This window comes from Lycium barbarum, chromosome 4 (assembly GCF_019175385.1).
Source record: "Lycium barbarum isolate Lr01 chromosome 4, ASM1917538v2, whole genome shotgun sequence".
Classification (NCBI taxonomy): domain Eukaryota; kingdom Viridiplantae; phylum Streptophyta; class Magnoliopsida; order Solanales; family Solanaceae; genus Lycium; species Lycium barbarum.
The window spans coordinates 123,328,570-123,344,685 of record NC_083340.1 but is presented as its reverse complement, the minus strand read 5'-3'; the positions used below and the strand labels follow the sequence as shown (position 1 = coordinate 123,344,685).

General features: G+C 36.1%; 2 protein-coding genes across 2 annotated transcripts; one reads left to right on the top strand and one right to left on the bottom strand.

Moving 5' to 3' along the window:
* The first annotated feature begins 3,055 nt into the window (after window positions 1–3,055).
* On the top strand, window positions 3,056–5,493 carry LOC132636348 (uncharacterized). The gene is made up of 2 exons (XM_060353169.1): window positions 3,056–3,159; window positions 3,850–5,493. Exon 2 carries the CDS (start codon window positions 4,665–4,667, stop codon window positions 5,244–5,246), a length of 582 nt encoding a protein of 193 aa, XP_060209152.1. The 5' UTR covers window positions 3,056–3,159; window positions 3,850–4,664; the 3' UTR covers window positions 5,247–5,493.
* Window positions 5,494–14,085: 8,592 nt separating this feature from the next.
* On the bottom strand, window positions 14,086–14,445 carry LOC132637729 (uncharacterized). The gene has a single exon (XM_060354776.1). It carries the CDS (start codon window positions 14,443–14,445, stop codon window positions 14,086–14,088), a length of 360 nt encoding a protein of 119 aa, XP_060210759.1.
* Between the last annotated feature and the right edge of the window lie 1,671 nt (window positions 14,446–16,116).

The following is a 16,116-nucleotide window of genomic DNA, read 5'->3' as shown; positions in this document are numbered from 1 at the left end:
AGAAGTCATCTAAGGGAATGGGACTATGGCCGAGGATAAGTCAACATGGCAGTAAATCAACCTAGAAGACTAGAGATCCCAAGATCTAGGTTAAAGGAGATTAAACAAAGTTATGACGGTTCAACATTATCAAACAAATTTTTTGGCCCATTCTCATGATGAAGACAATGTTCAGTAACAAGGATAAAGCGTTAAGGCTTTTTAGTGGTTTCTTGTTTGATACAGGGTATATCAAATAGTATATCTATAGAATTACACATTTAGGAATCACCTATGTAAGTGTGAAATGTAAGCCGCATCAAGGAGAATTCTGTAAGGTCAATTCTCTACGCACTTACGAAACCTAGCGCAGTCCGTGGCCGAAACGAACACAACAATGAGAATAAAAGACGGTTAAAGGGATAATTATGTGAAGTGCTTGTCTAGGTATACACCAAATATCAACGGTTCAATGATATTAAATCTACCGATTCATCGAGGATATCCGACATATGTTCACTATAGAAAGTTCAAAAGAGACCTACTATGCGATTAATCCTTGCTTACAAATTACACAGTTTTTTCATGCATGTTTTCATCATATAGTCATTCCCCATTCATGTGGGGGATTGTTGGGTTTGTGTGCCGTAAATGGGAAATTGAATGATTTTCCTAAAAAGGCACCAGGAGCAAAGGATGTGACTTTTCTATAAAGTCACCATACCTTTTCATAACACCCTTTAGTTGGCTACATATGTTGAAATTTTGCTTTAGATTTTCAATTCACTGAAGCATAAAACACCGAAAAACTGAATTTTTTCTCCCCGAAAAACCTGCTCTCTGCATTTGTTTTCTAAACTAAAATATTATAGAGTCATGTGATTTGCTGCCACCATTTGAGTTCGCTGAAGTTTTGCAATTTGCATTGCGGCTATTGCAGAATAGTTTTTCGTTCTATCCTAGGAGGAATTAATCCATTAACCTTAGTAACTGTGAGGGATTAGATTTCTTAATGACACACAAAAAACTTATGGGCTTGGAAATTTCTGTTTCATCTACCTTTTGTCCTTAAACGTGTTTTCATATTTTTTGGATTCTTAAAACAGAAACTAGTTTTGTTAAATTATTGCTTTGGGCATAGGAAGATACCATTGTTTTCATCCTTTGCCATTATCTTCTCCTTAAAATTTTGAATTCTTCATCTCATCATATCTTTGTATTTCTTGAACAATAAAAGAAAAACTCCATTAAACAGGAAAATTACTATCCTAAAAATGCTATAGAATATTCAAAATAAATACAATGGAGTAATTTTGTGCAAGACGAATTTAATAAATTATAAATTAAAGAGATAAATCATGAAAGTGAATTCAATGGTTAACACGAAACGATTAGGCAAGGCACTTCCAGGAAACTATATTTAGGATAGTAATCTCCCCCACATTGTGCAACTAGTTAATGGGAAAGTCCATCACCAGGAGACAATGCCTACTCTGGAAATCAAAGTTGGACTCTTTGATTTCTTCTACCACAAGAACTCAACCTAATTGGAGTAGAGCAATTTTCCAGAAGATAAAGTAGTATATTGATGAAGGAACAACACTCTTAAAAAAAAGAATGAATATTGTTATGAAGAATAACTTCTCAGTATTTCCTCCTACTCTGCATATGAAGTTATAAACCATTATATAGAGTGCAGCAACGCATTGCACCGGTTAAAAAGTTAGTTACTCTTTTGAAGGAGTACATCCTCTAGAAAGAGACACTTCAAAATGTTCTCTTTTTAACATTCTCTGCGAACATGAGTTAAACTGAAATTAGTTTCTGCCATTATTTAAAAGCGACTAATATTATATTATTATTATTAAATAATACTTATATATTAATATATATATATATAACACTTGCTTGGTCCAGTTATCAAACCAGAAACTGATATTACCCTTTTCTTAATTTCCACCAAATCTTATGGTCAATCTCACTTCTGATTTGTAGCATGGCTTTCCAACTATGGAACTGGCCAAGCTTCCATTGAATGATAGACATATGACCTTCTCTACAGTACTTTTCTCTAAAAAAATTGGCCCACAGAAAATCAAATGAACTTAACTTCCACCACTGTTTAGCAGTGAAAGCTTTATAAGAGTTTTCAAGTTTCTGAAGTTGGAACCACCTTCTTTATATGGATAATTCCTTTAAATTATCCCAAGAAATCCAATGATATTCCCATCCTTCCTCATTGCCAGAACAAAAAAATCTGGTCCAGTAAGTTTCTATCAATTCAAAAGTTCCTTTTGGCGGATAGGCTGCTGCAAGAGTAAAGATTCAAAGATTCAAGGCGGAATAGCTTGGGAAACCCTTGTACTTGTCCATTTTTGTCATCTCGGTGTTCGTACTTACGAGTTTATCAACTAAACTCTTCTATCCTTTAAAACTTAGCACTGTAAACTCCTCTGACCGTTGACCGATCCTATGTGGCAACTTGACGGTTGAGTTGGAACAATGCGTGAATTTCACGCATATAAAGAGCGTGAACATAAAGTTTAGAATAAAAAATGATTAAAATGAGAAAAAATATTTTAAAAAAAAACAAAAAATCTAAAAACTCTTTCTTCTTTCCCTAACCCTACCCTCGTTTCTTTCCTCCAGCCCACCCCTCATTCTTCCTCATTCCCTCCCCCATTTCTTTTTCCCTTTCTTCCCCCTTCCCATTTTCACCACCTTCACGGCTTCAATCAATACAAATCAACAATTTTCAGGGGTTTTTTTTTTTCCTTTTTTTATTCTTTACTTCCTGCTACATTTCATTGTTGTTTAAGCTTTGTAAATTTCTGGGTTTCCACTATATTTAGCCTTTTGTTTTCTCCATATTTTGATAGAGGGACTGATTTTCAAAGTTCTTGGAGATCTTTTCCTTGAATCCGTGCTTCAATATACCCAAAAGCCAAATCAGAGAGAAAAACAAAACAAAACCACAAAAATCAAATCTTTCAGATCTCACTTGGAGCAAGGTTTGCTGGAAGGAAGGTGAAAAAAATAGAGATGGCTAAAATCCCCGCGGGGGGGGGGGGGGGGGGGGGGGTTGTTCGAAGAAAGAAAATGTAAGAGGAAATGGGGGTTGATTCATATTTAGGCTCTAATATCCTATGTGGCATTTTCAAAGGACGTGGAAATCATGTGGTAAGCAGTTGTATTACACACACTATGACCAGGCCGAAAAAGGATTTACGATGCTTAATTTAAAAGGGTAGAAGAGTTTAGTTGACAAACTCATAAATACAAACACTGTGATGACAAAAATGGACAAGTACGGAGGCCTACCAAGCTATTTTGCCCAGATTCACAGATTCAATATTTTAGCTTAACCCACTTCAACATGAAAAAATCAATTCAAACTTTTAAATCTTTAAGATGAACCCATTAAGACAGATAGAAATTAATCCAAGAATTCGGTTTGAGCTGAATCCTTCAATGTAAAGATTCAAATTTTCATTTGAACCTACTTCAATTAGTGAAATTCCTAGAAATTTTGATTTAATTCACTAACAATGTTATATTTTCACGGAAATTATTATTTTGATTTACTTCACTAACTGTGTTATATTGTTACTGAGCATATATTTTTTACAACTTGAATTTTCAACTTAGCAAAAGAAATATTATTTCTTGGATGGCTGGAGAAGGAATTTGTTTTAATTCCTTGTTAACAGAGAAATTTGTCTGAATAAACTCCTGAAATAGATAAGATTTTGCTAGATATATAATTTTGTCCTCTAATAATTACCATTCATTTAATACTATTTTACATCAATTAAGTTCAAAGTTTCAATTCCACCAAAGACAATACATTCTTCTGCCTTGATCAAACAGGAGTTGTAACAACGAACAACAACAACATATTCTGTGTATTCCCAGAAGTGGGGTCAGGAGGGGAGTTGTAACAACCAAGAAGAAAAAAGAGCAGAAAAGTGAAGAAAAAGAATTAATCAAAAACTTGTGTTACCACAACCAGCTTTTCTGTCAAGGTAAATGGTGACAGTTGTGGGTAATTTGAAGGAAGAAGGGGATTGAGACAAGGGGATCCATTATCCCCGTTGCTATTTGTTTTGATCATGGAATATTTAAGCAGGGTCTTGAAGCAAATGAGTCGGTTACCAGACTTTAGGTATCATGCCATGTGTAAAGATGTACAGCTCACTCATCTCACCTTTGCAGATGGTCCGATGATCTTCTGTAAAGGTACAGTGACATCTGTGTAGAGAATAATGGAAGCTTTAAAGCAATTTTCTGATGTAACAGGTTTGAATGCCAACTCTGATAAGTCAAGTATCTATATGGCTAGTGTGGATGAAGAAACAAAGACTAGACTATTGGCACTTGCAGGGTTCAGTGTGGGGACTTTCCTTATGAAATATTTGGGGCTGCCTCTGTCACCAAAGAAGTGGTTTAAAAAATAATGGACTGTCATCAATTAGTTATGAAGATCACTGGAAAAATCAGAGCTGTATCAGCTAGGCACCTCTCATATGCTGGAAATTGCAGGTAATAAACTCCATCTTATTCTCACTTCACAATTTTTGGGGAGCTGTATTCATTTTACCTCAAAGTGTGCTGAAGGTTTTAGACAAGAAATGCAGAGAATTCTTGTGGGGAAGTAATGGGTCAGGTGGATTCAACGAATTTATATGAAACCTAATGAGAATTTTTGGACTCATGTACCATCTTATAACTGTAGTTGGTATTGGAATAATTTAAATAAGATTAAGTTGGGAATGCAGCAGTGGTATAGCAATGATAGATACACTTTAACTGCTAATGGCAAGTACTATGTTAATCAGAGTTATCTAGCATTGCTAGGACATGGGACACTTGTTGAATCACATGAGCTCATATGGAGCAAGATAGTACTGCCAAAGCATATGTTTATCCTATGGTTAGCTTATCACAAGAAATTGTTTACTAAAGATAGGACGGTGGGTATGAGAATGCAATGTGAGACTGCAGATTGTATGTTGTGTGAACAGGAGGAAATAGAAGATGCTAAACACGTATTTGTTGATTGTGACTGGGCAAAAGCAGTCTGGAGTGAACTCATGCAATGGGTGGAGATGCAACTGCCTCAAATGGAGACGAGAGTTACATTGAGCTATATTAAACAGAATGAAGGAGGAAGTGCTGGCTGCGATGCATGGAGCACTGGTGTACTTCAGCCGGAAGACCAGGAATTAGAAAAAATTTCGAGAACTAAATGTGAACACCAGCCATAGTACAACAGATACAATTTATAGTGAAGGAAAGGATAGGTATGTTTATAGGTTCAAAACAGGCTTAAAAAGTGTATAGGTTTTCTTGAGATGCTGTGTAGTTAGTTTTTTCTGAGGCTTGTTATTCTTGGCACCCTGCATGTAAAGTAGCCAAGTTTACAGGTGCTTTTTAGTTTGTATTTCTCATGATGGTTTTGTTGGTGGTAATAAGATTTCACAGTTTATTACAAAAAAAAAAAAAAAATCAAAATAGCCTATCGAAAAATAATTGAATGCTTGTCCAGAAAAGCAGGTAGAATAGACAAAGAGATATTACTCCTCCCTCAAATTATCTGGCACCATTTAGATTCTCAGAGTTAAACAAGTTTCTTTGACTGTAAGTTTTCACATATTTTTTAAAGTTTTGAATTATTAACTATTGTGACTTATAGTACCTTTTACGTATGTAGTTTTCATATAGTATGTGTTCGAATTCACGATCAAAATTAAGAAATTTGACTCTCAAAATCCGAATGGTACAACATAAATTGAGACAATGAAAGTAATTAATTGAAAGAAGAAATTAAATATACAGAAGAATTGCTTCCTAAACCAAGTCCAATTTTTTCGTGAACATGGTAAGCTGCTTTAAAGTTGCTTGCTTCTGAGCATCACCACTAGAACAAGTGCGCACTTAATAATTATCGTATACACACTCCATAATCAAATCAATGAACCCTCCTACGTATATCCAAAAATGAAAAAACAAAATAATGATACATCGGAATTAATTGACTTCAGGTATACTATGTAAGGCAGGCCTCCATCACCGATGATGCAACACAATCCCTTATTGATGTTCATCAATTTTCACACTCAAACAAATCAATGAACCCTTCTACTGATATGCTCTAAAAATAAATAATACACGGACTTAATTTACTTCAGGTATAGTATGTAAGGCAGGCCTCCGTGAGTAACCATGCAACTCAAGCCCTTCACTTGCGTTCATCAATTTTGTCAATAGTTGATGTACGGATAGGCCTTGTACGTCTGCCCTACCCATCAACTCCGATAATTGCTTCTTCGTGATCTTTATCTTTACCTCTTTTACTACTGACGTAGAAGAATAAATACTTTCCTTATTTTCTCCCATGAGAAGTGGATTTCCTCAAATTTCATGGTCTCGTGACAATAAAAATCCTGGTTAGTTTTTGGCTCCATAGACGGTAAGCGGCAGTCTTCGCCTTCCCCATTGCACGGATGATTCTTAGTTCCCAAAATATTGAACTTGAGCATCACGTGTTTAAACCAATTGTTATATAAGTAGTAGTACTCTACTTGCCATTTTATTAGTATATATACTTTTGAATTCAAGCTATATTGAAAGTGCATGCAGTGACATCGTCTTTTGTTAACAATGTCTACCACTAGTGAATTTTATACCATTCTTTTTTCCTTTAGGCTCTTGCTTGCTTTTTTCCATTTCCTATGATCTCAGTCAACATGCATGCACGCACGCAAGCTCAGTCCTCTTATAAATTTAATGTGCAACTAGATAGGCAATCCACATTGATGTATCTTCTCTACTGGTGGCTACTATATTAGACCAAGTCATACACCTGATCTGGTCTCCTTTTCATTTTTTATCCTTTTGATAGGAGCGTTGAGCCTTTTTGGGTATTTAGTTAAGGTGTTCCCAGTAAGTGCCAAAGCAAACGTCAAGTGTATTTAGTAATAAGTGCCAACGGAAACGTACGTTAAGTGTGTTTGTTTAAAGTGTTCCAAGCAAGTGCCATAGCAACGTTAAGTACAAGTAGTTGAGTTCACTTTATAAGAAAGAAGGACGGGTTGGTTGGAGGGTCTAAATTGGAAATCTAATACTCCCTCTGCCTCAAATTATCTATTGTGATTTTTAAATATAGTTATATTAAGAGATAAAGGTCAAAAACACACCTCAACTATCACTTTCTTTTTTTAGTTTCATACCTAAATTATCAGAAGGTTGAGAAAGTCAACCTGAACTAAATGTGTGAACTCGCTTTCGAGAAGGTAAGGGACGCTAAAATTTTCTCAAAACAATTGTCCACATGGAATAAATAATGCTATGGTGGCACCTACATGGAAATTAAAAAATAATATTTTTTTATAAAAAAAAACTTTATATTTTTTTAAAAAAACTGCATTATTTTTTTTCAAAAAAAAAATCAGCATTTTTGTTAAAAAATAAAATCTGGATTTAAAAAAAAAATATATCAAAAAAAATGTCAAAAAATTTAGAAAATCAGAAAAAAAAAAATGATTTAAAAAATGGAGAAGTTGATTTTTTAAAAAAATGTGAAAAATAAATAATCAGTTAAAAAAATAACTTTTTCATTTTTTAAAATATTTTTTAAATTTTCTATATATATATATATATATATATATATATATATATATATATATATATATATATATATTTTTACAAAAATCATTATTTTTCAGTTTGTTTTTTAAAACAAATAGTTTTTTTTAAAATATTTCCATGTAGATGCCATTGTGACATCATTTATCTACGTGGACAGCACTTGGCAACATTTTTATATAAAATGGAGAGTGTAGATCACATGTCATTCAAGAATAATTTGAGGTGTGTTTGCAAACTAGATAGTGATAGTTTAGGTATGAAACTAAAAAAAAAAAAGTGATAGTTGGGATGCGTTTTTAACCCTTATCTCTTATATCAAATTATTTATCATTTTAGAAGTTCAAGATGTCAAATTAGGCATTGGGCCTAACTCACATCCCAAGCTAGCTCAAAAAGAGGAGGATTGCTCAAGCCTTATAAGGACATTCTTTTTATCCGGAGTCCACTGTCCAGTCGGGAGTGTGCACATTCATGGATCGGACATCTTCACTCCCCCCCCCCCCCCCCCTAATGGTTCGGGACTGGTCAATTAGTCCAGGGCATTCTGCCTCCCTTTTTTTTCGGGGGTCCACATCGAATCGGGTCTGGGCTTGGCTCTGATACCATGTCAAATTAGGTATTGGGCCTAATTCACACCTCAAAAGCTAGCTCAAAGAGAGAAGGATTGCCCAAGCTCTTCACCTTGAAGGGGTTTTACCACGTAAATTTGGTGTCTCTTGCAATTGATTTATTTTTGCTTGCTTTGCTATTTTATTGTTGGTATAGCTGCCGCCCGGATTTCCATCTGTGCTAGTGTTTATTGTCTTCTCTTGGTTCAAATAGTGTGGGAAGTTTCGACTTAGGTATTTCTTCCGCTGTTACCTTGTCGTGCAATTTGGTTATTGCTTGTTTCTTCCCAACAAAGTGGTATCAGAGCTTGTGGTTGTATTTGGTTGTGTCAATTGTCTATTTGAATGATGGAGGTAAATATGAGCAAGATGGTTTGTTTAAATGGCAGTAATTACCATATTTGGAAAAGCAAGAGTTGAATAAGTCTTTTGCCATGAAAGACTTGGGACCAACAAGGTAGATTCTTGGCATGGAAATTGTTCGTGACAGAAAGGCCAAGAAGTAGTGGTTATCACAAGAGAAGTACATTCAGAAAGTACTTCGCAGGTTCAATATGGATAAAGCTAAAGTTGTCAAAAAACCTTTAGCTATGCACTTCAAATTGAGCACGAAGCAGTGTCCTTCCAGTGATGGTGAGAAGGAAGATATGAAGAAAGTTCCTTATGCTTCAGCCGTTGGCAGTCTGATGTATGCAATGATTTGTACAAGACTTGATATTGCTCATGCCGTTGGTGTTGTCAGCCGTCCGGGAAGAGAGCATTTGAATGCTGTGAAGTGGATTATGAGATATCTTTGCGGCACTTCTAGTCTGAATTTGTGTTTTGGGACAGGAAAGCCTATTCTTTGTGGTTACACTGATTCAGATATGGCCGGTGATGTTGATACTCGTAAGTCTACTTCGGGCTACTTGATTACTTATGCAGGGAGAGCTGTGTCTTGGCAATCTAGGTTGCAAAAATGTGTTACTCTATCTACTACAGAAGCTGAGCTTATTGCTGCCGTTGAAGCTTGTAAAGAGTTGCTCTGGATGAAGAGATTTATGGAGGAACTTGGCTTTGCTCAAGAGAGGTATGTGCTTTATTGCGACAGTCAAAGTGCTATTCATCTTGGCAAGAACTCTACATTTCATGGTAGGTCGAAACATATTGATGTGAGATACCATTGGATTAGAGATGTGTTGGATTCTAAGTTGCTTGAACTTGAGAAGATTCACACCGATGATAATGGTTCGGATATGTTGACCAAAGCTTTGCCAAGAGCGAAGTTTGAAGAGTGTAGCTTGATCACAGGGATGGCGGTTTCCTCCACATAGTCGGGAGGGGGAGAATTGTTTTGTTTTTGGATTTTCCCTTCCTATGTAGAATTGGATTAATAAAACTCAATCCAATTAGGTTTTTGGGTTTTCCCTTCCTATGTGGAATTGGATTAATAAAACCCAATCCAATTTGGACCAGGCCAATTTTGCCCAAAATTTCCTCTATATATAGGATCAATTTAGGTCTTATTTTGAGAACACAAGAGTGAATTCATAGCAGCCATATAGAGAGAAAAACGTGAGAGAGAAAACAGATTTTCGTCCAGAAATTTTCTGCTAAAGCAGTCCGCTTTAAATTGCGTGTTCTGATTCGTTAACCGTTGGATTGTGCTGAAATTTGGACTGGGGATTCTTAACATCCGGTTCTTCGATTTCAACGGGGGAGATCGTATTTTGAGGTCTGTCTCTCTAGTTTTCGAGTACGAAAGGTAGCTCGTTTTTGGGGGTGATTTCTCTCTTTTCTTCCCTAGTTTTGGTGCTATCTTTTATGTATTGTTGCTCCGTGCTTGGCTTTGTTGTTGTAGCCATTTGGAGAACATTGTTGTAACTCTTGTTGATTATAGTGGAGCTTTTGTGGGCCGGGGGTCTCGTGGATGTTTCCTCTTCACCTTGAAGGGGTTTTACCACGTAAATTTGGTGTCTCTTGCAATTGATTTATTTTTGCTTGCTTTGCTACTTTATTGTTGGTATAGCTGCTTCCCGGATTTCCATCTGTGCTAGTGTTTATTGTCTTCTCTTGGTTCAAATAGTATGGGAAGTTTCGACTTGGGTATTTCTTCCGCTGTTACCTTGTCGTGCAATTTGGTTATTGCTTGTTTCTTCCCAACAATTCTTCCTCAAACTCTACAATCTTTTGAAGAAAGCACCAGTAGAACTCATTTTACGATTCAGTTCGGAATTTGATAAACATTTAACAATTGTGTTTTCGTAAGTGTGGTTGGAATTCATTAAAAATGTTTGGGCGAGGCTATATTCGATATTTGGAAAAGATTGGAGGCGATTTGGACTTATTTGGAGTAAACATTCAGCGTTGAAATTGACATCAAAAGACGTCAATGTTGCGTTGGATATCACGTGTCTATCCACACACGGATATACATCAATATATACAGATATAGATGGATATACACATGTACATTGGCAAAATAAATAGATATACGTACTTACACCACAAGAAAATCTATTTTTCCTCATTTGCACCGACCCTCTGCTACACCCACTACCAGCACAAAGTATCAAGCCCCGAAATCTTGGTGGGACAGACTGGTACCCCGTGCCTTAACTTTGACCGAGCCAATGATCGAGCCAATCAACCTTACATGACTATAATTGTGATTCATGCATGAGAGGAAATATCAAACTTTTCATTAAATAAAGAAAGGGAAAATAATAATATAATCTAATTACAACGAAAGAATACCATGTCTCCCAAATGATTGAACTTGAGCGTCACATGCTCATTGGTAAGTTATATAGTAAACTATTTGCCATTTCAGTATAGAAAATGTTCACTTCAGGGTGAAATGAAGTAGCACAATTGAATTCCAACTTCATGGAAAGTGCAATGACATTGTCTTATGTTACAAAAGTCTACCCCTAGTGAATTTTAAACGATTTTTTCATTATGCTGTGACATTGTCTTTTGTTAACAATGTCTACCAATGGCGACTACTACATTAGACCAAGTCTCCTTTTAGCTTTTTATCCTTTTGATTGATACTTGTATTGCGCTTTTTGGGTAGTAGTAGCTAGTTTATTGTCATTTTTTTGTGCGGATTGTCCTTCAAAGGCACTAGTCTTTAAATTTTGTCTTTCGTCTAATATCATGAGATTTGGAGTTCGAATTCTGGCTTAGTAAAAAAAAAAAAAATCGCAAGCCAGAGTTTCGTAACAAAATTAGGCCTATTGGTGCAGAAGTTAGGCCTTAAAGCAGAGTTATGCAAAATTCCAACTGAGTAAATATATGTTTTTTTTTAATGCAAACCTCTACGTTAAGGTAGAGTTTTGCCTTATGCCTGAAGGCAAAACTCTGCTTTAAGGTAGAGTTTGCCTTATACCTGAAGGCAAAACTCTGGCTTAAGTAGAGTTTGCAGGCAAACTCTGCTTGATCAGGTAGAGTTTGAGGCAAACTGATTAGGTAGAGTTGGAAATTCTGCAAAACTCTGTCTTGCGGATCCAAAATCTACCTTGCGAAATTGTTTTTAATTTTTGACTGAGTGAGAGTTCGAACCCGGAACCAAGAGACTTTTAGCGAAGGACAAAAAATTAAAGACCACCATTTTGAGAGGTAAAAATTAAAGACCACCCCCGAAAATAACAATCGTGCAAATTGTCCGTTTATTGTTAATTTGTTAAAGTGTACTCCGTATTCCGTAAGTACCAAAGCAACGTTACGTATGTAGAGCTCACAAGGGAATCACTAAGGATAAGTTAAGGGTGTCAAGTGGGCCGGGCCAGCCCGAACCCGGCCCGGTAAACCCGGCCCACCACCGGCCCGACCCAAGCCCACTAATAGGTGTAAGGGGCTGGGCTAGGTGGGTTTTATTAGGGGGCTGGGCCGGACAAGGTGGACAGCCCACCAGCCCGGCCCACCATAAGCCCGGGTGATGGCCCACCGGAGCATCGGCCCGGCCCAGCCCGACCCACTTCAAATTAAAAAATAAAAAGATAAGTATTACATTTATTACTAATAATAAGTATTTTAAAAACATTGTATCCCAATAAAATAGTTGTAGCTAAAATTGTGGGATTCTTAAAATTTTGGAAGCAAATATATGAAATATTTATTAATTATTCAAACCATAGTTAGAATCTTACTTTAGTTAATTAAAACTTAACCATTAATTTTAACTCATGTAATGTGTCTCTTATTCAAGTAAGAACTTGAGAAAAATGGAGACAATAAAAACGAAGAGGAATCGAATTCGTTAATATTTAATTGCTACTAAATGAAAAATAATTTACCTCTGAAATTGCTGATGCGTGAAATAAATCAAATACCCCTTTTAAGTTACTATCTTGCTGTTGGCTTACACAAGTTCAAAAATATTTCAATAGGTTATACAGTATACTATATAATAATATAAACTATTAGTTATATATATAATAATATATTAATATAATCTTATTAGTTTCAAATATTTTATATATAATAATAATTAAATATTTTTTAGCATATTGAAATGTCTCCACCGATGATAGAGACGTGACAATCTGCACATGACATTAGGACTTAGGATCAGATGAGATAATTAAATTAAGAACTTTGGTTTAGTATCAAAACTCACGTGCATTGTTCCCATTTAGTTCCCATTTAGATGAGTAGGAAATTTAGAGAAAGAGGAGAGTAGGGAATTGTGAGATAATATGGAGAAGAATGAATGGTATTTATAGTTTGAAAATAGGGCCAAAGTATAATTTAAGGAACTTGAAGGTTAAAATAAAGTTGACAACAACTAGATTTTAAAGTATTAAACTTAATAAATTTTAGCATTAGAATTTTTTTTTAAAATAATTAAAATCCGGCTCGGCCCACTAACTAAAACCCGGCCCGGCCCACTAACTAAAACTTGGCCCGGCCCACTAACTAAAACCCAGCCCGGCCCACTAACGGGCCCGGTTAGCCCGACGTGTAGCCCCTATCCGAGGTGGGCTGGGCCGGACACCCTTTCCCTCTCCAAGCCCGGCCCCCAGCCCGGCCCACTTAACTTACGGCCCGGCCCGGCCCCGACCCGGCCCCTTGTGGCACACATTTAAATGGCCCGGCCCGACCCGGCCCACTTGACATAAGTTTTCCATATCGAAAACCATAGTCTCTGAAGTTGCTATATGGATATTTATAGTCGGGTCTTATCGCTGAAATCCTTTTACATAAGAAGTGAGTTAAATTCTTGTCGCCCTCCTTACTAGCTCTCTCTTCCTTATTCCTTTTAGGAAACAACTTGAGCATCCCACTAAAACTTTAAGTTTGAAAATCCCACCTGCCGTCTATAAACTAATGAAATTCTATCGGAAAATATTCCTTGACAACAAAATTATAATTGTTGAAGAGTGAAAAAGTTCCACATCAGTGGTTAATGAGATGAATGGTCTCCTTATATGGACTTGGGCAATCCTTCGCTTATAAGCTAGTTTTTGGGGTAGAGTTAGGTCCAAGATTCATTTATTTACAATTATTAAAAACAAACTAGTGATTCTAGTGACAATATATTTCTGTTGTTAATCATTGCCACGGAATCAACTACAACGATATATCTACGTACCAATTGAAATATGTCGTTAAACTGTCCAATCTAAATTTTTATTTATTACAAAAGACTAAGAGATGATCAATTGATAGAAAGGACAACTTTACAAAAGAGTTGTTTCCTAAACCAAGTCTATTTATTCATGCACAAGGTAAGAAACTGCAGGCATAAACTTGAATTTCCTACTCCCTACACCTAAAATCACCTATATACACACTGCATAAAAGAATCAATGAATCCTCCTACCTCCAAAAACTGAAAAAGAAAGAAAATACACTAGGGGACTTAATTGACTTCAGGAATACTCTGTAAGGCAGGCCTCCATGACCGATGATGCAACTCAATCCCTTCATTGACGTTCATCAACTTTGTCAATAGTTGATGTACGGATAGGCCTTCTACGTCTGCCTTACCCATTAACTCCGACAATTGCTTCTTCGTGATCTTTATCTTTATTACCTCTTTTATCATGGACGTAGAAGAATTGAAGTTTTCCTTTTCTTCTCCGATGTGAAGATGATCTTCCTCAACTTTCATGGTCTTATGACAATAGAAATCCTTGTTAGTTTTTGGCACTGTGGAGGGTAAGCTCCAGTCTTCGCCTCCCCATTGCATGGAGGATTCTTTTTTCATACAATTTCCCATACTTTCTTGGTGTTGATAGTGGATAATATCTTTTCTCTCTTATAAGCAGAATATATGAATTCTAGTAGCTAGGAAAGTTTTTCTTTGTAAAGATGAGAGGGGTTGTGAGGATGAGAGGGGTTGTGACTTATATAATGTAGGAAGGTTTGGTTCAAATTGAAAGGACGAAGAAGGTTGGAAATGCCACGAGGGACTTGGTCTAGGAGATGTCCAACTTGGCAGGTGATGAAGCTCAATTTTGACCTTATCCTTCTTGGGTCCAACTCCACCTACTTTAATTTGGGAATTTGGATCTAGGGTTATTCGTTGGTTACTTGCTCGAATTCAACTGATCACAATCTAAATATTTACCCGAAACAATCATACTTTTTTTAATATGATATCAGAGCAAATAACGATTTTGAGTTTGAGTTTTATTGACATCCATTTAAGAAAAAGTTTTATGTATTTGGCCCATGAAAAAATAATTAAACTTACACGGGAGAGCCGTGTTGAAGGCATGCATAATTAAATAATAAAAAATATAATCTCTCTTATAATTTAAGCTTTTCAAATGACATGACAAGACTTCGACCGTTTTTATCAAATGCTTTCTCTAGAGCAAGTAGTTACTCTGCAAGAGAAAATTTAGGTTCTTTTATTTTTTTCAGTGGGTCACGCTCTGTAGAATTTTTTGGGTCATTCTTTATTTTTATTATTATTATACTCCTACTAATTAAGTTCTTTTATTTCACCTTCCTGGCAGGGAATTTTTTAGCTATCTTTCTCTGATTTGTTCTGAATATTAAGCTATTTTGGCGTAATATAAGCCGGTCAAGTGGGCCGGGCCATATAAATGCAGGTCATATGGGGCCGGGCGGGCCATAGTTAGTGGGCGGGTTGGGGCCGGGTTGGAGGAGGGAAAGGGGTGTCCGGCCCAGCCCCTTCCCGGATAGGGGTACGTAGTGGGCTAACTGGGCCGGGCTTGGTTTTAGTTAATGGGCCAGGCCGAATTTTAATTATTTAAAAAAAAATTCTAATACTAAAATTTATTAAGTTTGATACTTTAAAATCTAGTTGTTGTCAACTTTATTTTAACCATCAAGTTCGTTAAATTATACTTTGGCCCTGTTTTAAATCTATAAATACCATTCATTCTTCATATTATCTCACAATTCCCTACTCTCCTCTTTCCCTAAATTTCCTACTCATCTCTCTCTCTCTCTCTTCTCCAACTTCCAAGTTCAAACTTCAAAATTTAAAATTACTGGATAATGATAATCCTCCACCTCCTCCTCCAGTGCGAAGATCAATTTCAAGTCCGGTGTGGTTGCATTTTGACCGAGTAGACGAGGAACATATTAAATGTCAACATTGTGGTCAAATATATCTCCATAAGTCCGAATCGGTTTTTGTGGGTATCGGTCTGTTACGTAGGCACTTGGACAAAAGGCACAAAATTGAACTTTGAAGTTTATCTCTTCGTTAAATCTCTCCATCGATGCTAGCGTTTTGAACTTTCATTTGTAATAAGTTAATTGTTCAAGTTTGTATGTTTTGAATTTGCAATATTATCAATTTAAGTTTGAAGTTTCATTTTAAATTATTTACGTAGTCTTGTATCACATTCTCAACTTTTTATAATTTTTAGCACTTAAATAGCCGTTGGGAGTCTTCATTCCAATAACATAT

Bases quoted from the DNA above. Each gene is read 5' to 3' on its own strand.
- LOC132637729 (XM_060354776.1), bottom strand. From the start codon at position 14,445: ATGGGAAATTGTATGAAAAAAGAATCCTCCATGCAATGGGGAGGCGAA.
- LOC132636348 (XM_060353169.1), top strand. From the start codon at position 4,665: ATGAAACCTAATGAGAATTTTTGGACTCATGTACCATCTTATAACTGT.